At 32.2% G+C, this 22293-nt stretch overlaps 3 protein-coding genes across 3 annotated transcripts; all 3 read left to right on the forward strand.

Annotated features, from left to right (window-relative positions):
• The first annotated feature begins 4336 nt into the window (after positions 1-4336).
• Positions 4337-8047, forward strand: LOC118039333 (protein TIC 56, chloroplastic). Its single transcript, XM_035046021.2, has 5 exons — positions 4337-5153; positions 5259-5456; positions 6160-6442; positions 6960-7122; positions 7390-8047. Exons 1-5 carry the CDS (start codon positions 4454-4456, stop codon positions 7588-7590), a joined length of 1545 nt encoding a protein of 514 aa, XP_034901912.1. The 5' UTR covers positions 4337-4453; the 3' UTR covers positions 7591-8047.
• A 1995-nt stretch (positions 8048-10042) lies between these two features.
• On the forward strand, positions 10043-11048 carry LOC118039335 (uncharacterized). Its single transcript, XM_035046022.2, has 2 exons — positions 10043-10586; positions 10686-11048. The coding sequence occupies exons 1-2, from the start codon at positions 10169-10171 to the stop codon at positions 10745-10747; spliced, it is 480 nt and encodes a 159-aa protein (XP_034901913.1). The 5' UTR covers positions 10043-10168; the 3' UTR covers positions 10748-11048.
• A 6359-nt stretch (positions 11049-17407) lies between these two features.
• LOC118039336 (small ribosomal subunit protein eS4x) lies at positions 17408-19525 on the forward strand. Its single transcript, XM_035046023.2, has 5 exons — positions 17408-17549; positions 17677-17754; positions 17862-18042; positions 18610-18707; positions 18878-19525. Exons 1-5 carry the CDS (start codon positions 17547-17549, stop codon positions 19307-19309), a joined length of 792 nt encoding a protein of 263 aa, XP_034901914.1. The 5' UTR covers positions 17408-17546; the 3' UTR covers positions 19310-19525.
• Positions 19526-22293: the final 2768 nt, after the last annotated feature.

Genomic DNA, 22293 nt, shown 5'->3' on the forward strand with positions numbered 1-22293 from the left:
AATTTTTTTAAATTATTTTTTTATATGCTGATGTAGAAAATAAATTTAAAAAAATAAAAAAAATATTTAATATATTTTAAAACAAAAACACTTTAAAAAATTAATTATTATCATTTTTTAAACACCCCATAGTAAGACCCCTCACTGATAGATAAATTGAGGATTTTTGGTAGGGTGTAAAAATTATATTGTAACTGTGGGATTCAATAATTTTTAAATAATATTACGATAAAAATAAAAAAAATAAAAAAAAATGTGTAATGATGGAACTCATTTGTTGGTGTGAGTGTGTATGTGTAAAACAAGGTTGAAAAAATCTAAACAATCTATAAAGGGACAGTATGAAATAATCATAATGGGCCCTAATACTTGATTAAATAACCAACCGGTTGCCGACTTCAAAAGGAATCCTGATTATAGCAGAAACTAAAAGAAAGGGGGAATGCCTCGACTGCTTGGAGTAACCAACTTCTTCTCTTCTTCTTCTTTTTTTTTTTGTTTATTTTCTATTTTTTTCTTCTCTCAATCTAACCTTTCTATAGCTTGATTTTAAAAAAGTAGGTTTGAAATTAAGGTAAAATACAAAATTTAAAATAGAAATGATTAAAAAATAGAACACGAAAAAAATATAAAGTTAACTTCACGACAACAACGAATATTATTTTCTCTATCTTTCAACATTTTAATTAAAGAGAAGAGAAAGAAGCTTGCTTCAAAACTATGAGGAAAGAAAAGGTAGTTGGTTGATATTGATTCAACCATGAAAAATATTGATATTAATGTCAAAGGTTCCATTTAACAAGACGAGTTCTATTGAGGTATTTTTTGAGCATCACCTTGCCTTGAATAATACGTCAGAACTTGAAATTTTTTATTAATTTAGGTTTATTGTTTTACCTATTTTTGGATTATTTGATGTCATAAATAATTTTTTTAGGTATTTAGATGGTTTTGGGTAAAAAAATGGTTGAAAATTGTTTTTCAAGTTAAAGATCATCTCCTCTAATTTTTCAACCACTTTTGTGTCAGCTGGATTCTGGCAAATAGATGAACTTAGAAATTTTTTTTTAAGCTCCAATAAATTATTTCACATTGTTAGTAAATTCGAATTAACATATCAACTTTGAACTTTTTCGACCTGATTCCTTGTATAGACTTGGTTTAAAATTAACCCCACGGGTCTTCACGTAACTCAATCAACTTGATGAGTCTAAATACAATTTAAAAAATTAGTAAAAAATGTGGATTGACTTAAAAATAATAATTCAAGATGACATCTTTTTTTTTTAATATTAAGATAATGACATATTAGATTGACTCGGGTTTTGCAACTTAATTTGTCAAAATTCTTGTTTTTTTTTTCTTTTTAATATTGAAATGATGACTTGTGAGATCGATTCAAACTTTGCGACTTATCACGTCAAACTCTTAACCCAAATCATGGACTATGCTAGGTTTAAAAACTTTGTTATTTTAAAATATTTTTTACTTAATGATATAAGAACAAAAATAGATGGTTAAAAAAAATTGAGCATTAATCATATGTTGAGATATTTGTTTAAGATCATGATAATCTCATGTAAAGAAAATTAAAATAAATTATGATAATCAATTCAAATTTAATAAAATATTGAAGGATACAATTGAAAGGAGAACATATGAAAGGTAAAATTTAACAGGAAAAAATAAAGGAAAGAAAGTTTGAAAGAAAATTTAAGGTGCCCAATTATTTTAATAAAGAGTGCTAGATTATAGACTTGAGTCTACCAGATTAACTAACAAAATCCCATGACTTGGGTCATAATAAAGTTTGGTGCTCGGAATACAAAATGCTTGAAGGATAATAAAAAACAAGAAAACATTGATCCAATTGACAATGTTATGTATTTGAAGCTTCAAAGTTTTCCCAATCTATTTTAGATTTCTTTACTAGCTATCCAACCTCTACTTTATCGTTAGTTGGATAGATTTTTTAAACACAAATAAATGAATACGTCGACATTTCCTCCTTGTTTCTTTACCTAAATAAATTCAATTATAAATTAAAAAGTTTATGGATTCATTTAATTAAATAAATTGAGAATTATTTGTTCAATTGAAATAAATTATGAAGTTTAATTTCTAACTAACTAAAGTTAACCATCCAAACCCATGATCGAGTTATTGACTCGATCAGGTTTAACAACCTTTTTTTAAATGATTTTTTTCATGTAATTACATGATTCGAAAAATAGATGCGTGCAATAAAAAAAACATGTAAGAAAAATCAATAAAGATCCAATTATAAATGATCAAATTGAAAAGAATGAAATAGAAGGGAAAAAAGGCCAGTTGTGAAGGATCAAATTGAAAAAAAAAATCCAATCCAAAAGAAAAAAAATAAAAAAAGACTCAGGCGTACAGGTTTGGACCTCTAAAAAAGGCCCAGGCGCAAGGGCTCGAGCCTCCAAATAAAACCGCACATGCCTGTGCTTGCTAAATTTCTTTTGTTTTTTCATGGCACTTTTTTTTTTTTAAAAAAAAAAAATATGAGGTTATGAATCACTCTCTACTTAATATCTTTCAACTAAAGATTGCTGAAAAGTTAGGCTAGATGCGTACAACATCTAAAAAAAAGTCTAATAGAACCATTTTTTGATACAATAGTCCTAAAAAACTCCTTAAAAACACAAATAAACCCGTTTATGTTTTCAAATAACCCAAAACGTGGTTCAAAAACAAAAAATCAACCTGAAATACAAAATTTTTTTGAGGTCATATATATTTTTTCAGACAATTTAAAGATGAAAGAACACTTTATTGAAACTCTTTTCATCAAATAGAACCTTAGACACTAAGAATAATTATTTTGATGGTTATAATTATTGTCAATCAAAATATTTTATCTCTACCACTAAAATTCTATGACTTTCTCTTTTTTACGTGAAATCAATGAATTAAAAAAAAAGTTGTATACCACAATTGATTTTTTAGGGATCAAAAAATTATTATTTTTAAAGTAACAGGACCAGAGTGTACTTTTGGTCTCATTTTTTAAACTTCCACCCCTTATCCTTTCTTTTTTACACTCCAGTCCATTTTGTTTAAGCTTTTTTTCCTCCTAAACAATTTAAGATAATTTAGCTATGAATTCAAGATTGAGGATCAAATTGGAAAAAAACCACAAACATTGTAGATTGATAAAGTAAAAAAAAACCGAGTGTTTTATATTTTTTGTTATTAATTATAATTGTAATTGTAACTAGTTTTGTTGACAAATTATGTGATAACTAGTCAAAGAAGCTTGCAAACACCATTCATACTGCTATCTCGTACTAGAATTTTTTCCGCTCATCTCATTTTTTGTGATGTTTTCAATTTAATCTATAAGTTATTTATATTCTGAGTAACTAACTTGTTTATTTTATTATTCTATGTATTTTTTATTTTCGTAATTTTTCAAACATAGTTTATATTATTATTATTTATATCCATAAACCATTAATACTTGGTTTTATAAAATAATGTAATGCAGATTACTAAAATTTATATATTAGTAATTACAATGACACAACAACTTAAAATAAAAGATAGAAGTAACTTTTAAATTCTAATTATATACATGGATAGTAAAAAATTAAAAATTTAATTACATGTTTTTGATAAATTCAGTTTTAAACCATAATGAATTATGTTAGAGTTCGTTTGGTACTGTGTAACATAGTTATTAAATCTAGACTGATCTGGCGGGTCGACCCGGGGGTTGGATCGGTTCGGGTTTATCAAAAGACCGGCCGGTGCAATAATCTAGCCAAACTTGATCGACCTGGCAGGTCAACCTGTGACCCGAGCGAGATCTGATATTTTTTTTTCCATTTTCTTTTTAAATGTGGGATTTGAAACCCATTAGTATATATATTCTATATTTCCAAGAAAAAAGTTATTTACAATATGTATAGCTTATATTTACATTGATTTTTTCATATAAAATATTTAAACTTTATTTTTTTAAATTTTTTTTTAGATTGACTCGTGAAACTTAGGGACCGGTCCCATGGCCGGATCAACCCCCAACCTAGGTTTAATAACTATGCTGTGTAGTGGTTACTTTTTTGAAATTTTTTTACTTGAAAATACATTAAAATAATATATATTTTTTAAATTATTTTTTGATATCAATATATTAAAATAATCTAAAAATATAAAAAAATAATTTAAAATAAATAAAAAATAAAATATTTTAATTTTTTTAAAAAATATATTTAAAATAGAAAAACAAACGAAGCGCTAACCCACACTCATTGAGCCCAGTAACTCAAAGCCCATCAATATCCCTACCCTCGGCCTCTCTCTTTCAGCCTTCCCTATCCTCTCCCTCGAGTCCTCCATTTCCAACCTCCATTTCCTCTTTAAGCTCTCTCTTGACACCCAAAACCCTAATACGTAAAACCCCCACCAAAAATTTCTCACTAAAATGGCTTCAATTAGCTTCAACAATAACTTCTTTGATAACTGGTTCAATAAGCCTCCAAGGCCTCTCCCTTCCATCAACCTTCTCTCTTTAATCTCCCTCAACAACAGCAGCAAAACCCCGAATTTCTCTTCTCTTTCAATCTCAAACCCATTTAAGAAACCCAAAAAACCCGACCCGGACCCGACCCAGCAACAGCCCGGTTACTACAGACAAATGATTGACCAGTATTTCTGGGAATGTGAGAACGTACCTGATTACCGTCACACCCCAGAAGTGGAAAAGATCCTAAACGAAGACCCGGTTTTTGAAAAGAAAGAAAACCCGACCCCAGAAGAAATTGAGGAGAATGAGAGATGGTGGGCTGACTTTCGGGCCAGCCCGGTTGTTAAATTCTTGACCCGAGCTCATCAAATTGCTGACGAAATTAATGAGATGGAATTGAAGGCGAATTCGATTCCGTATAGATGGGAAGATAGGAAATTTTGGCAGGCATTGCCGCATGTAACTGGGCCGGACGGCCGGCCAATGCCGCGAAAGGCGATAATCACGAAGAAAGAGAGTGATGATAAGTTTTGGGATTTTGCCAGGCAGTTCTTTTTTGGGCTTTGGGGTTTTAGGCAAAGACCTTATCCGCCTGGTCGGCCCATTGATGTTGCTCAAGCTATTGGGTTTAAGCGTCTTGAGAAGAGATACTATGATTGTAAGTTGGGGATTTAATCTGTTTGTAATATGATGTTTTTTTTGTTGGTTAATGTTTGATGCAGTGGTTTTGTGTTGTTTGTAACCTTGTGCCTTGTTATTGTAGTTATTATGAAAACTGGGGGGTGGTACTACAAGGATCGGTTGGGACGAACACGAGGGCCAATGGAGCTTATACAGCTGAAAACGGCTTGGGGTGGTGGGATAATTGATAAGGACACTTTTATATGGGGTGATGACATGGATGAATGGGCACCGATACATATGATTTACGGCATGGAGCGTGCGATTGCCACTTGGGAAGGTCTGTCTGGTTTGGATTTTGCTTATGTTATTGTTGATTTTAGAGTGCATTGCTTAAAAGAAAGGAAATTTGAATTCGAATATTTGATGGTAGTTTTTGCAAGCAGTAATGACTAACCAGTAACTTGCTACTTAGAGACTATGAATTAATTGTTTACCAACATATAAAGCTGAGTGAAATGTTTGGTGGATATGATTTAGATGTGGAGTCATTTACCCCCGTTCTCCTCTAAATTATATCTCTAACTGTAAAATGGCTGTCGAAGGATAGGAATGAAGGTGCTCAATGTATGATGGAATTTCAAGATATCTGTCAAAATTTTCTTGGTGTTATGTGATGGTATTTTACTTTGACAATATCAATGAGTTGTGTGTTGAAGATACGAACTTATAGTGCAAAATTATAGGGAGTTAGAGACCAGCTTCCTTCTATTCTGTGGAAATTTGAGGAGATAAATTTTGGAGGTTGGAATGAAGCTCTTTCTGTGTAGTTTTAACTACTAGTTGGAATGTGGCAATTGATAATGGCTACTAACTATTACTTTATGCACAATGTCAGCCATCAAAAGCTGAAGATGTCTTTATACACATTATTAGCCCGGTGATTTATTTTGTCATTGCCTTTTATCTTTGATCTTGTAAGTAATACTTTTCCTCTGCATTTCAAATGAATTAGCTCTTAGCGTATGTTTTGGTTATCTCAGTCAGACTTGGTGCTGCGGCAACAGCTTTCCTTCACAAATTACAGAAAGGCATACCTCCATGGGTTCCTTTGAAGGGACGTGAGCAGAAAACCTATAAGCAGATGCAGCAAGAAGCTGTAGAAAGCAAGAGACGTGACTTAGCTGTTTTGGAAGCTAACGGTGGTATTTGGCCAGGAGTCAGAATTCCCAGCCATGCACTTTTTCTTTGGGCTAGTGGCCCTGAATTGACAAATATTTTGGAACAGGACCATATGCCAAACATATTCATTCCAAAAGATCTCAGGTACTATTGCACTTGCATTTTTTGCTCTTTTTAAATTTAAGAGCCAAGATGTGCTGATGCTTCTCAAATATTTTACATGCTAGCTTGTAACTTGTGGTTTGAGCTAACTGTTGTCACACTGCAGGGCAGTGTGACAATGAGCATGAATGCTACAACATCAACATTTGATTTAAGTAAATGAATGTCTTAAACTTACATCCCCATTGTCATTCAAGGTCTATATTGCTTGTTAAGTTGCATAGTAACTTGGGGGCCGCATAGGGCCCTGTCTGCCTAGCTAAAGATGTAAATGCCCATTAGGTTGTGCAAGTATGCGCCCTTTATTGGCGATGGGTCCATTTATAGGCTTGTTAGTTCTTTCTGAATTTGAGCTAGTCAATGAATTTTTCATATTCCCATTAACTTTTTCCATCAATGTTAGTTAAACTTGTACTTTTTCTTAATTCATCGTTATTTCACTTTTGCTAGAAAAGTTAGGAACTTCATCTTTTCAGCTTTGGTTGCTTTTGTGCTTCAGGCTTCAATTGGCGAAAATTATCCCTGGCTTAAGGCCATGGGAGGTTCTAAGCATTGAGCAAGCGATGGATCAAATAACATATGGTGGACAGTGGTATCGGGAACCTCTGGGCTCATACACGACAGGGCCTCCATACATCAGACATTGGAACAAGGATGTTAAGGTATGGTTTTGTGTCTTTCTAGTTTTCATTTCTAGTTTTTTTTTCCTTGCTGGAGGTTGGCCTTCCAACTGGATAAAAACTTATATGGTGAAAATAATATTATACTGGAAGACAATATTGACCGCTGAAACTGAAATTACTGGACAGGTTTTCACCGTGCAGTATTTGCACGTTAATTATAATTCTTGTTAGGTCCTCTTCTACTACCTTGTCTCTGTCATGGGCCAGGTTAATTCTTATGCCTTCATTCACTTATTATGCTTGCAGAGAATACTTCAGATTTTCTACACTCTTAGTACCCGGGTTTACAGCAAACTACAGCGCACAATACCCGGTATCGATACCATAATGGAGAAAGTCCATGTTGATTCTGCCTCTAGGGGTGCCAGGCGCAAGCAGAAGAGGGAGGCGCAATTAAAGGCAGAGCAGGAGGAAGCCTTGTATGGTCGAGGGAGAACTGATTCATAGCAAACCAAGTAAGAAGTTTGACTGAGCATGCAATTTAGAGCGTCTGCTCTTGTATTGGACGTTTGACAGATGCCTATTTCAGTCAAAACGTATGTAATCTACGGGGACAGATAGTATTGTTTGTTTCAATGATTTGCAACCCGTGGCCGGGAGGAGTGAGCGAGTAGGCGAGGAAAGTCTCGTTGCATTTGCCGTCTTTTTACTTGAAAATTTTGTGGGGGAGGGGGAAAGGGCGTCTATATTCTGCAGATTAATGGATCTACAAAAACTGTTCTTCCACAATTGGTTTGATCTCGGCTCCCTATCCTTTTTGGGCTCTTTTTGGGGGTGAGGGTTGTATTGAAAGATATACAACTGAAGTGATGAAAAAATCAAGTTATAAAGGTGGCAGGTCTGTAATTGATTTAAAAAGTTTGTTTGCGTTTCTTATTTTTTAAAGTTATTTGTTAATTGGTCCTTATATTTTTTTTAAAATGCATTTTGGTATCAATTTTTTTTAGTTCTTTTTTTCTGGACATGAGGGTTGTCAGATTCTGGTTTAGAGGGAGAAAGTTAGTGATGAGAAAGATCTAGATCACTAAAATTATTGATTTTTGTATGTATCAATAGTGTAATATGAAGAGGGGGTTATAATTAGGTACTTTTTTTACCTTGAAAACATATAATAAAACAGATTTAAGATTGAGAAGGTTTTTTATTTTAGGTTTTGGATTGGTTTTTTGCTTTTTTGGAGTCTATGAATTGGTTTAACAAGCTTTTTAGGGTGTTTTTGAAGTGTTTTGAATAAAAAAACAAATAACCTTTTATTTTTCGGTCACATCAATGGTTAAATTCTAGAATTTTCAAACAACATGATCTTTTCCCGATTAAACTGTTTAAAAGTAAAGGATTGTGCACCGTGGCCTTGGCCTTGCAGATATGTGTACAATTTTATAACTATCATATCAAATCTTATCAATTGAATCATTTTTCAAGAAATAAGCCATTTTATTGATTGAACGGTTTTTATTCATTGATAAGAATGAACGGTGATTGGATTAAAATAATTTTTATTCTCCAAATATTTTTAAATGTTTTACCTATTCTCTTATGATTTTTTTTTTGATATTTTTAGCTTTTCTTGAATAGCGATTATTATTGTTTTAATTATATTAGGCGTGTTTAATTTTTTCAAAGTTAGTGTGATTTATCCATAATTGTTTTTGTATATTTTATTAAATATTTTTAATTTTGCATAGTATTTGTTTATTTTATTCAATAAATTTTATGTGTATCAATTTCTATTATAAATTGATTTTCATAAATAAATTTATTAAACACAATCAGGTAAATGATCTATATTATAATTTTAAATATCTTTATCTACATTGGTATCTTAATTTTTCCAATTATATTTTTATTTACTATTGATTTTTTTTTTCATTTATTTATATAATGGCTAGCGGTTTATTTAATTGGATGAGTGCATAAATTTTTCAATTTATATTTATAATTTTTTTATATAAAAAACTATGTTAAAAAATTCAATATGTTCAAGTTTATTTGATCATGTGTTGACATTTTTAATTTGATTCTTATTCTTATGAATTTTTTTTCCTTAACTCTTTTATAAAAGTTATATATATTTTTTTAATTTTATTCTTTAATTCAAGTTCATAATGTATTTTTTTTTTGTCCTCATGGATTGATTATTTTTATATATTTATGTTTTTTTTTTGGTTATAGTTACTTTTTTTTCAATATAATTTAAATAAAATTAATTTATTTATTTGGACTATCTTAAAGATTATAGTTACAGATAATAAAGATTAATGAAGCATACAGCATCAAGAGACAATATATAAGATCATGTAGTTATTATATTTTCTATATGTTATGTCTATTTTATATTTTAGATGATTATGTAATTATTATTTATTTTCTTTATAACTAAGGATGGAATCAAATCTGCCATAAGTAAATTTATGATTGAGAAATTATATTTCTCTAAATTTTTACAGACTAAAATATATTTGTAAAGCCAAAATATTTTATAATAAAAATAATATACACACCCGTAGCATAGCTACCGGTAACTAGTAATTGTCAAGTTATTGGGTTGAGATGATTCTTTGATATGATATTAAAATCTTAATAACCAAACGGTTACGAGATCGAATCTCATTATCCTTATTTATTTGATAAAATAATCAAGCATAAGATAATATCAGTCTGTATAAATTTCAAACTCAAAAAAATATTTACTTGAAAGAATATATTAAAAATATAATATAAATTATATCTTAAAATCTCGTTTAAAAGTTTAAGCTATTAGAAACTCTGCTTGTCGGCCACCGACCTTGCACGCACCAGGTAGGGCTCCAAAGAAGTGCCACGTGCTGGCTATCAATTGGGCTTAACTTGCTCCTTCAAACAACAGCTATGAAGTACGTGTAAAAGGACCATAGCTTCTTTATTGAACACCTATTTGGACGAGGACATTTGTCCCCCCAGAGCCTGTGCATAAATTTTAGTCGGTTTGCACTTCTAGGAGCTGAAAGTGTGTAGAGGTACCAATTAAACCAAGAAAAGGAAAATCATGGAAGATGGCGAGACAATAGCTGAAAGCTTGTTGCATCTTGAAGAAGAAGAAGATGATGATAAGAAAGTTAATCTTCGAGAAAGTGGAGAAGATAGGCCACGTGGGTCATTACTAAACCATATCTTCTCAAACCTGGTCTCTAGAGGGGAAGCTGATCATGGAGAAAAAGGAGGTGAAGAAGAGAATGGAGAGAAGAGAGGTGGGCTACTGGACAATATCATATCCAACCTGGTTTCTCCTCCGTGTAAAAAAGAACACCATGAAGTTTCCCAAGCTAGAGACGGCGGAGGAACAACTGAAGATCAAGCACAAAAGAAACAGAAGGTAACAGTAGTTGATGAAGAGAGTGAAGAAGTGAAGGCTGGTGCAGGCATCATTGATCACATTGTTTCCCACTTTCTTACATCTCTTCCAGGTGCTTATTTTAAGAAATCAATGTTGCTTAGGTGCTTATATTAAGAAATGACATTTTCAAGCCTGTGGATATATTTCATTTTGTGCTTTTTATAAACAGATGATGCTGCTCCAACAACTGACGAAGCCACCATTCTTATTCACTCCATCGTCCATGATTAAGGGGAATAAGCTTGTAAGAATTCTGGATCTGTAAATTTGAACGCAGGAGGGATCTGTCACTTTGTATTTCCTAGTGAACATTAATGTTGCTGAGGTGCTTATATTAAGAAATGAACATTTTAAAGCCTGTGGATGTATTTCCATATTCTGTGCTTTTTATAAACAGATGATGCTGCTCCAACAACTAACGAAGCCACCATTCTTATTCACTCCATCATCCATGATTAAGGGGAATAAGCTTGTAAGAATTCTGGATCTCTGTAAATTTGAACGCAGGAGGGATCTGTCACTTTGTATTTCCTAGTGATTTTTCTTACTTTAGATGGTTTTCTCACTGTATATATAACGTGTTTTCTGGTAATTCAATGTATTAAAATTAGAATTCCGACGTTCAAAACTACAGAGGCTGTTCGAGTTTTTTTTGTTGGCAGGAGGAAAGATTGAAGTAACTGAGAGAAGGGGTTTGGTTTTGCTTTTTATGATAAAATTATTCAAGACATTTACAGTAGTCATCTTAAAGCTTTGATAATAAATCTTCCATCCCCTTATTTAATAAGATCGATCTTGTTACAAAGAAAGAATCTATTCGTGCCCATAAAAAATACTTCTTGTTTGTTCCTAGCAGAACCGGGAATATCAACTCACAAACCTTGTTTCTCGAAGGCGAGTCACCGATTCCTTCATTGATAGAGAGTTATGATAAAAAAGATGGAAAAGCTGCAGATGATTTCGAAGCCAGAGTGATTTCTTGCTTGATTGCCCCGACATGGAAACTCTCCGGCGTCTTTAGGCTCTGCCGCGGTGAAAGACTATAACTTTCAAAGTTATTTGATTTTTGTTGTTTATATTGTTTTTCATCTTAAATTATAAAAATTGAGGTACGAGAAAAGCTATAATTTCTTGATTTTCTTAAATTATCTTTTCAAACTATAATTTTAAAAACTACAGCAACGTTAGATATATACTTACATTCGGTTTGGCATTATGATTTAATTATGTTTTTATTTTTTTTTAATTTTTAATTTTTATAATATTTTAATGTTGATATTAAAAATAAATTTTATAAAATTTTATATTATTTTAATACATTAAAAAAAACATTTTTTAAACAATCTTTTCTACATGTTTATAGCGATAACTTGCCATATACATTTCGATAAAATTACATAAAAGAATTTCATGTTAAATCATAGACTCAGGATAAATGTAGAGTTTCTTGAAAAGAAAAATTAAATGATGGTGAAAGATTCTACACTAGTAACTAGTTTATCTCTGTAACGTAATACAACTAATCATATATTTATCATATCATCAAAAAGATTCTCATTAAAAATTTTAATTAAAATTGATTTCTCTCTATTTTAGTGGGAAATAAAATCACTTTCTTTTATAAATAATAAAAATGAATTTTTTTTCCTGCCTAGTTGGGGGACTGACAATTCATCTCCATTAAATAGTGAAACCAAAAAAAACTGAGGCTCAATGAGAGCCAACTATTTAAGTCCAAGGTAGAATGTCTAAAAAGAGCAAATTTGAACTTTAAAGGGTACAAATGTATAAGAGACTATTTATTTTTGTATTTTAAAATTTTTTTGAATAAAAATAATTTTTTTTTCTTTGTTTCAAAATATTTTGTGTTTTTTAAATTATTTTGATATGATGATATCAAAAATAAATTTTAAAAAATAATAACAATAATATTATTTCTATGTATTTTTAAGTGAAAAACACTTTGAAAAGCAACTGTCATTACAATACCAAACAAGCTCTAAAGACTATTATGATTATTTAAAAATAAAAAAATTAAGGGAGGCATCTACTCCTCTTTTTTGGAATGATCAACTTAGTGAAAGTCTATAACCGAAAGTTTAACATGCTTTTAAATTTTAATAGATTATAAAAAATTAAGATTGAGCCAAATAATACAGAGGGCTTGATTTGAGTTAATATTAAAAGTTGAGGGATAAATGATGATTTTAAACCCAAAAATCATTTGCAATTATCAAGTAAGAAAAGAAAAAGAAAAATTCACTAAAAGTATATTGAAACAAAAATACCAAATAGTAATATTGAAAGTGTTGGAAAATAGAAATTGACCACCATAATTTGATGTTCCTCTCTTGAGCTAAAGTTACTAAATGCATGGTTTTCAAAACCTAAATATTCAATGTGATAATTACAGGCAACAAATTCCAAAAGTGAGGACATGAAACTTATTTTTAGATCCTCTTGAACCTAAAGCAATTGAAGACATGTACACACCACAGAGGTCTTGTAAGAAAGAATAAAGAATATGAGAATAACATGTTTTTAATGTCACACGTTGTATGTTCTTTGCTTTTATTTTATGCATTTGTTATAATTTATTAGATTGTGAGTTCTCTTAGCCATCTCTTATATAGATGATGAAGTTTTATCACAACACCTTAGTTTTTATTTTTACAGATGACTATGTCAATTTTCACATCAAGTCTCCTTTGTTCTTGTCTTTGTGGATAACTAAATCATCTGGCTATACCACCTTAGCTTCGCTTCCGTGAACGATTAAGTCAAACACAACTCACTTTAGCTTTCCATCATTTGGAAGACTAAGTCAAAAACCAAAAACCAAAATATTTGCATCCCTTTAGTTTCCGACCATTTAGACAACTAAGTTATGCACATTATCTTTTATATTTACTAACTTTGTTTATCAAATGATCGTCATTCTTCACCATATATTACCACAACTCTCTTACATTCATGATGCAATTTTCGTTTACTAATCATCAAGTATACATAACAAAGGCAACCCATTCATGTATAAGAAAAAAAAAACTACAATAACTTGGCATAATTAAAGAGCTTAACTTACTTGCAGCTCTAGGTGTATAAGCTCGCTCTGGTGAAGTTCCAGCCATAAATGTTCCTTTTAAAATTAAAAGGAGGTATGCTTGTTAGCATATCCATACCCAATATTGCAACATGTACATAATCTCATTATCATGTTAAATATTTCAACATTGAGTATTCCAATAATTCTCATCTCAACATTAATTCCATTCACACTAATTAATTCTTCTGTTCGCATTCCTTATTAAGTATACATATTTTCCTAACTCAATTTTCCTTAAAGTAAATCGTCTTATTATTAGTAGTAAAATGCATTCAATCCTCATCGATTCACACTTTCACACTTCAAATATTTCTTTTCATATCTCCTTAGCTTTTATATTGGGTTTATATTTGATTTTACTAAACATAACAAAAGTAACTATGTAATATCATCATCCAACTTAATCCTTACACCATTCCTTACATTTTCATAACTAACTAACTTTCTCACGAACATATAATTTATTACTCTTTCCACTAATTTGCATTGAAGTACATTAAATCCTCTACATATTCAAATTAACATGCATTCACATTAACCATTTATTTTACTTAACTTTCCCCACATATTATTATAACTCTATATATAATTTTATCATTTATACATCAACATACCACAATCACACACAATTATACAAGCTTTATTACATTTCATGTTTATCATTTTTTGCTCCTAACATGACTGGCCATTTTCATCAATTTCATGTTTTCTCCAAATTTTCTCTTAACAACCCAATTCAAAATCTAAGAGCAATGCATTAAATCTATTTTTTTTTTATCCAAACTTGTTTAAACAAACTTAGAACTCCTTACCAAACACTAAACTTTAAAAACTAACATAGTAAAAGTTTTTCCTCCCCTTTAATTTTTCTTCTTTGTGGTGACTCACAACCCCCTTTTCTCCGTTCTCCCTCACTTAGTTTCTTCTTAAATCCTTGCTTGAGGGAGTGATTTGTGTTTTACACATCTTAACTCCTTAATCCTATACAATTCTTACTCCTCTTAAGGTTTTTAATTGTTTTACTCTCCTTATTCTTCTCTCTCTTCATTTTTTTTTCTTCTGTTCCTTTTTTATTTCTAGCGTCAAAATAAAGGAGAAGAAACTATTGGAACATCACCATTTCATCAACATATTTATGAAATTGCCATTAATGAATTTTATGTTATTTGCTATCCAACTGTCGATAGTTTTAAATAACCTTCACAAACTCGAATTGTCTTAAAATTTTAACTAAAGGTAGGACTATATGTTATGAGATTTCTCGTAAAACATCAGCCTGATCAAATTGTTGGATTGAGCGTTATGCTCAATAGCGTAAAACTAATCAGTAGGTGATTTTTCACCAAAAATCCAACTTGTCTTGTTTTATTTATTTATTTTTGTATCAGATTAACTATTCTACTAACTCTTATGACACCTTTTCTTATCCTAATTTTTCTTATTGTACCTTTCATTATTTTATTTATTTACGACTCATAATGGTATCATTGTATTGGTAATGATTATTTATTTATTTATTATTTTTTTACTATTTATCATAATCACTAATTTTTTAGGGATTTACAACTAGTACTACCAAACCTATCTTCAACCAAAAAACCTCTCTCATCCATAATGAAACCAACAAGCTACCAACTACCTCTCTCAAGTAGCAGTCTCCTATATGGCTAACAACCTAAGGGGACCATCGTAACGCCACACCACCTTCAGAACAGACCCGTAGCAATTCATTATAGAAAAGAATAGTAGATAAAAAAATAGTAAAGTAGGAGAAAGAAACGAAGCCAATGGATGAAAGAGAAAACTAGTTCAGAGAAAAAGAAAGTTGAAAGTTCAACTCCCTCGATCTCCTCCCTCCGACACCAATGGTACACGCTCCACCATTTTTTCAGCAATCATTTAGCCTTGATTCTAGTAGATCTTGGACATGCCAAGTACCTTGAAAGGTCGATCTATAAACTCAAATTATTTTTCGATAAATTGTTATAACATTATGAAATTTAGGATGCATTGTTTATTATTGTGTATATTTTTGGACCGTTTGGACATTATGTGATTTGAATTCATGTGTGTTTTTGGTTCGATGATTTATATTAAATTATGATTTTATCTTTAGGGTTGTGATTGCTAATTGAATATTAAATGTTAGTTTATGATTAAGGATTGAGTTTATTTTTATTTGAATATTAAATCTTGATTCATAGGTTGTGCTTGGATTGATATTGATTTATTTGAATTAGTATGGAATTTGAATATAAGTTTGTGAAATTTATAAGATTTGTGTGGATGTTTGGCATTGTTTTGTTTTGAGTTGATAAACGATAATTTATCTTGAATTGATATCATGGTTAAAAGAGTTTTGATAAAAAAAATTTTTTTTGTTTGTGTCTTGCCAAGCATGGTCTTCATCTGATTTATAATAAAATTTTTATTTTTGAAAGATTATTTTGCAATTAATTTTGAATTCCCCACTTTTTTTATACCTTTACATATTTAATATTTAAAATGTGAAACTACATGAGAGTTGCTTTTTCGGTATTAAATGAATCGTTTTCCCTTTAAAAAAAATAAAGAAATCTTTCTTTCGAAAATATAATTTTATTTTAAATTGCATATGATTAAATTTCTCAAAAATAAATTATATTTTCATATTTTAGCATATTAAAAAATCATAAAAATAATATTTTTATTTTTACATGCATCCTTGGATTTAGTAACCAGTTTATTAAAGTCATGAAAACTTACCTTACATTTTAAAATTACCAAAAAAAATATTTTTTTTATGTTCCAATATCAAGGATTATAAACTTATATGTAGTATGTATTTTCTATATTAAAAAAATATAAAAATATATTTTGACTCTAGAATGACTAGATTTTAACATAATAAGATAAAAACCTCTTTTACTGAGAAGGACTTTTCTTAAATCTTAGATAAACCAATAGCTAAAAAATACAACAATACCTTAATTTGTATAAGACAAACAAACCATGTAGCTTATCTTAGATAAAGTGTACTATGGATGATACGTCCTTCACTCCTTTCTATACACAATCAGTCTTTTTATCCAGACTCTGAGATCAGAAAGAGTTCTTAGTGACCAAAATACTAGGTGGCGACTTTATTTTTTTTTTCACTGATAAGAAACAAGAATTTCTTATTCTTTCCCCCCATCACCGGAGAGATCTCGACCTGGGTGGACGATTGTCGTGACGCCACACGTGCGATAAAATGATGATTTCACTAAATTTAACATAAAAAAAAACCTAATTTAACAAAATTTTATCAATTCATAATCAATTTTCATTTCCCTCATAATGTTTTATATAAACCCTAAATTGAAATTCATGTCAACTTGGACTAATCTGTTAAACTTATGATCTAGATCAAGAGATGAAGATAAATTTATAGAAAAATAAATAAAAAGAATTACAATACCACACTTTCAACAAATCTAATGTTGAAAGTTGACATCAAGGAAAAAAAAATTCCAAGAGACCGGTATTAACCTAATAGAAAAAAATTACAAAGCATAATTTCTAAGCACAACCTAATATTAAATGAAAAAATAAAAAACTATTGAAAAAATTATTTTTTTAAAATGTAAAATTAGAAAAAAACTAAAAATTAGTATTATAATATTTTTTAATTTTAAATTTTTAAGAAAGGTAATATAACCATATCTTTTGTTTTTTTAATTAATAATGACATGCCTTAATGTATAAAATATTAGGGCTCCAATAAGAGTCCAATAAACACATGGCCCAGTAACAAAACATCAACCCGACCCGGATAAACTCGGATTCAATAACAAGGGACATTCCTTTAAAAGGATACAAGTAGGGTTTTTGCATCTCTCCAAGCAGCAGAAGGTAGGCGCAGCCCAGCAGAGTCACCAACATCTTAAGCTATACAGTTGCAAAATGGTCAGCTGTTTTTGCATCTTGATCTCAGATCTTGCTTATGTTTTGCTGATTTCATCAATCTTCTTGTTGTTATTTCTATTTCTTGCACTGGTTTAATTGATCTTTCGGCTTTTGTGATGCATTACAGGCTAGAGGGTTGAAGAAGCACTTGAAGAGGCTTAATGCTCCAAAACATTGGATGCTTGATAAACTTGGTGGTGCTTTTGTATGTTAACAATTTCTGACGACCCCTTTGCTGCAATGTCAGTGGTTTCCCTGCTGCTTGGTGTTGTTTGACCTTGAGTGTAACTTGTTTGGTTTTGTGTTGTTTAGGCCCCCAAGCCCTCATCCGGACCCCACAAGTCTAGGGAATGCTTGCCTCTGATTCTCATTCTGCGAAACAGGCTCAAGTATGCTTTGACATACCGTGAAGTGATTGCTATTTTGATGCAGAGACATGTTCTTGTTGATGGGAAGGTTAGGACAGATAAAACCTACCCATCTGGTTTCATGGGTATGTGCTTTCTGTCTTTGCTCTTTCAAGTTTGATGTTTTTCTTTTCTAATTATGTCGTTGCTCTACCAGTTTTATGATTTTTTTTCTATGTGGATCTTCAAAATGGGAGTTGGGTTTTTATTTGCAATGCTTGGATTGGCTTGATATAGTCAAGGGGAAGCTTTCATCACCTATATCCTTGGCTGAAATGAATGAATAAACTTGATTTTTCTACAATTTTTTGGTGGTCATGATGTTATTAATAGATTGAACCCTACAACGCTGCAAAATAGTCTCTGGCAAATGATCATTTTGTGTGGTTTAGGTTATAAGAAGTAAGAAACCCTTGCTTGCTAGCTTTTAGTTAATGCTGGTTTTAAGTGGTCATTGGGTGTGATAGGTTGTGAGAGCTCTTTGTTGTTGCCAGCTTTTTAGTGCTTGATTGGAAATGGTTGTTTATGTTTGATAAGATACTAGTGTCCCTTTCTGACCTTTTTTACTTACATGATCATTTCCTATTCATTTTATCCCTCAAATTCTATATTTTTCATCCGTGGTTTTTGCGTGGTTTTGCTCTCTGCTACAGATGTTGTGTCAATCCCAAAGACAAACGAGAGCTTCCGTCTCCTCTATGACACCAAAGGCCGCTTCCGGCTCCACTCCCTCAGAGATGACGAGGCTAAGGTTTGTGATACTTTTGGCTGTGGTTTTTTAGCTTTGATTCATGACATTTTTGCTTTACTGGACCATGCACTAATTTTGATGGATCAGTGAATTTCAGTTTTTGTCTTTTCAAGTCTTCGTGTGGTATTACTGCAGGTATTGATTTTGTTTGTTGTTTAATTCTTATGCAGTTCAAGCTTTGCAAAGTTCGGTCAATTCAGTTTGGGCAGAAAGGAATCCCTTATCTGAACACCTATGATGGGCGCACCATCCGCTACCCAGATCCCCTCATTAAGGCCAATGACACCATCAAGCTGGATCTAGAGAGTAACAAGATAGTTGACTTCATCAAGTTTGATGTGGGAAATGTTGTCATGGTCACCGGAGGAAGGAATAGAGGCCGAGTTGGAGTAATCAAGAACAGGGAGAAGCATAAGGGAAGCTTTGAGACAATCCATGTTCAAGATGCCACTGGCCATGAGTTTGCCACTCGCCTGGGCAACGTGTTCACCATTGGAAAGGGCTCCAAGCCATGGATTTCTCTTCCCAAGGGCAAGGGTATTAAACTGTCCATCATCGAGGAGGCTAAGAAGAGGCTCGCAGCATCTCAGGCTGCTGCATGAAGTTCTTGAATTTTCCTTGGCATTTTATGGCTAGTTATGTTTTGCTAATTATAGAATGAATGTTGTGTTTGCATAATTTAGTGCACATTTTTGAACAATGTTTGCTTTTACATTTCAATGTTTACTGCTGGGATACATTTTAAAAAAGCATGCATGAGATTTTCTGTAGCATCAAGAACACATCCTATGGAATCTGTTTTTGCCTGTTTGTGTCAACTAGAATTTCGGTTAATTTTATTATTCTGAGAACAATATCTCAGATTTTTTTTTTTGTAGATTTGGATTGTCAATAGGTCTTGCTCCAGGTGGTGCTTGGAAATTGTTACCCGTTAGAAAATGCTTTCAATACTCGATGAAATTATTACCAGGGATGGAGGACTGCGAGTTCCACTTTGATTACCTTCCTGGTATCATTGTTGCCAGCTTGATGGGAATGAGAACCCTGAAGCGATTTTAGTTTAATTTCCTGACATGGTTTAAGTTTCCAAGCTGGCTCTACCAGTTCATGCCTCATACAACCATTTTCAGGCCCTGAAGCCGGCAATTTGTCGCGGAACATTTGACAGAGTTGGTGATATCGGGGGCCTGTTTGTCACGAGTTGCACTGACAAAATAACGATACACTAGAGAGCAAGCTTGGGTAGAATTCAATGCCATGAAATTGGCTAGTCTTCAAGGGAAAATCTTTGGTCATGTGAGCAAAGCCTTGCGATGGCCAAACTTGAGAAACAGAGAATTAATAAAAGGGAGAAGGAAATAGCTTAATTTGATCTATATTCTAGACTAGACTAAGCTTTCAATCCCTCTTTGCAAGTCTAATTACGTCCTTTATGTCGCTAGGGTCATCATTCAATCTATCCTTTTATCCTATTTTTTCATCTGAACTGTCGAAAATATACTCGCATGATAGACCATTTATTAAAAAATAATTAAATATGAAGAAAAAATTAATGCAGCAATTGTTGAGCCCTGCTTGGTCCCTCGAGCTCTAGAAGATTTGATGTATGTGAAGATATCTTTGGAGCTAAAACTCACTTCTGTAGTGAACAATACACGAGAAAACAAGTTTGGGTAGAGGATTAGAGTTGGTAAAGTGTCAATGGAGGCAGTTAGGTTAGGGACTACACTGTTAGTAATGGTTGCAGAGCACATGCATGTCTCTCTCATGTTACTTGGCAAGGCCCCCAGTAGATTAGAGTTCATTGAAAGCGACGCAAAGAGAACCCATTAACCCTAATCATATTCTAAGAACTCTCTTTCCAGGTGACTAACGCCCATCAGAATTCATTGGTTGCTCAACACTTCCATTAATCTAATAGCATCAGTAATGGACAGAGCTTCCCTGTCCTGACCTGTGTGTGCGGGAGAGAAAGACAGGGGGAGAGGTGCAGACGCATCACTAAGGTACAGAAGGAAACACCAACCAACCGTTTGACCATGGCCCCATCACCGCTTCCACAGAGAAATGAAATGGACTGGGAAGCTCCAAAGTTTCTTGCCCACTCACTGTTCATTCTTCTCAGTAAGTACTTCTTCTATCTTTACCATATTACTGCAACATCACCACCATCATTGATTATTTCTGCATTATATGATTTAAGAATGGCAATTCTGTAGATGAAAAATATTGCTTAATTCCTAGAGATTAAGTTATATGATGATCTTGATGAGATAAGCATTTAGTTAGGTACATGAGAATCGTTTAATCAAGCGTGAGAGTAAAATAATGCGTCACACACTAGTGTTATTTAAAAGAAGGAGGAAAAGGTAGAAACCATTAGAAAAACAGAAGTATCTACAGGTAGACTCTCTTGTCTTCACAGATGTTGGTTTGTGATGTGTCGGATTCATTTGATTGCTTGCCTCAGTTTAAAGTATTAGCAAGGGAGAGCAGGGATAAAAATGAAAAATATAGATATAAAATGGAAGAGAAGAATGGGCAGATCGTAGGTGAAGATGGAGAAGTGGAGAAGCTGGCTATGGTTCAAACAAAGATTTGTCTACTCTCTAAAGTCTACTCTTTTGAAGCCTGCTTCAAGCTCAAGGCACAAAAGCAGAGGTAAGACTGAGCTCATTAGAATCAATCCCTATGTCTTCATGCCTTCTCCTGCGTTTAGGTATTTGTCAAATGGAAGCATTTGTGTTCTGCAACCACGTCGCTTTCATGATACTTGCAAAGTAAAGAGCAATTGGGCTTCGAATACTAAGATGGACTTGCTTTGTGTTGAGCTCTCGTGGCTGTGGGGGACTGGTGTGGGTTTATTTACAACGAAAGCTAGCAAGGAAGGATTGTTTTTTTGAGCTATTATTTTGATCTAGCACAACCACAACTCCTCTTGGATCTAGACCTGTTACTCCTTGCTAGGTTATCCACATAATCTGTCTGGGGTAGTTTCTTATTTAATTATAACAGATTTACACTTGACTTTTTAGAATCATCTAATATCGCAAGCTCGACTACATCATTCTTTCTAGGTTAGAGAGAACTCGTTCTCGAAGTCTTCAAATGATGAGGAAGAAAAATCTTGTAAACATTATCATTATCATTTATCTTATGCAACACCTCACAAGAGCTTGTCTTCGAAATTGAGGAAGGAGAGATTGGTATTGAGGTCTGCAGATCAGAGGAGTAGGTGACTGAAATCTTCACAAAAGCATTGCCAAAGGATAAATTTTAAAAGCTGAGAAATGCACTAAGAGTTCAAGTTTAGCACATCAAGAGGGAGACTGTTAAGGTTAATATTATAATAAGTTACTGTTACAACTATTTAGCCTTGACTTTAGTTAGTTAACATGTGTTAAAAAAAGTAACTAGAGTTAGATTAAAAGGTAATTAAGATGAAAAGAAAAATGTAAGGCTGAGATGTGTTGTTAGACATTGCTACTTAAAGTTCGGGAGATGTAAGAAAAAAAAAGTGATAAGTTTTTGCAGTGTTTTATCTCTCGTTCATGCTATTCTATAGAAAATTGCAGACTTGTTTTCC

The sequence above is a fragment of the Populus alba genome, chromosome 16 (assembly GCF_005239225.2).
Source record: "Populus alba chromosome 16, ASM523922v2, whole genome shotgun sequence".
Taxonomy (NCBI): Eukaryota; Viridiplantae; Streptophyta; class Magnoliopsida; order Malpighiales; family Salicaceae; genus Populus; species Populus alba.

Bases quoted from the DNA above. Each gene is read 5' to 3' on its own strand.
- LOC118039333 (XM_035046021.2), top strand. From the start codon at position 4,454: ATGGCTTCAATTAGCTTCAACAATAACTTCTTTGATAACTGGTTCAAT. The intron at 5,154-5,258 runs GTAAGTTGGGGA...TTGTTATTGTAG, and splicing joins TGAGAAGAGATACTATGATT to TTATTATGAAAACTGGGGGG. The intron at 5,457-6,159 runs GTCTGTCTGGTT...TGGTTATCTCAG, and splicing joins TGCGATTGCCACTTGGGAAG to TCAGACTTGGTGCTGCGGCA.
- LOC118039335 (XM_035046022.2), top strand. From the start codon at position 10,169: ATGGAAGATGGCGAGACAATAGCTGAAAGCTTGTTGCATCTTGAAGAA. The intron at 10,587-10,685 runs GTGCTTATTTTA...TTTTATAAACAG, and splicing joins CTTTCTTACATCTCTTCCAG to ATGATGCTGCTCCAACAACT.
- LOC118039336 (XM_035046023.2), top strand. The intron at 17,755-17,861 runs GTATGTTAACAA...TGTGTTGTTTAG, and splicing joins ATAAACTTGGTGGTGCTTTT to GCCCCCAAGCCCTCATCCGG. The intron at 18,708-18,877 runs GTTTGTGATACT...ATTCTTATGCAG, and splicing joins TCAGAGATGACGAGGCTAAG to TTCAAGCTTTGCAAAGTTCG.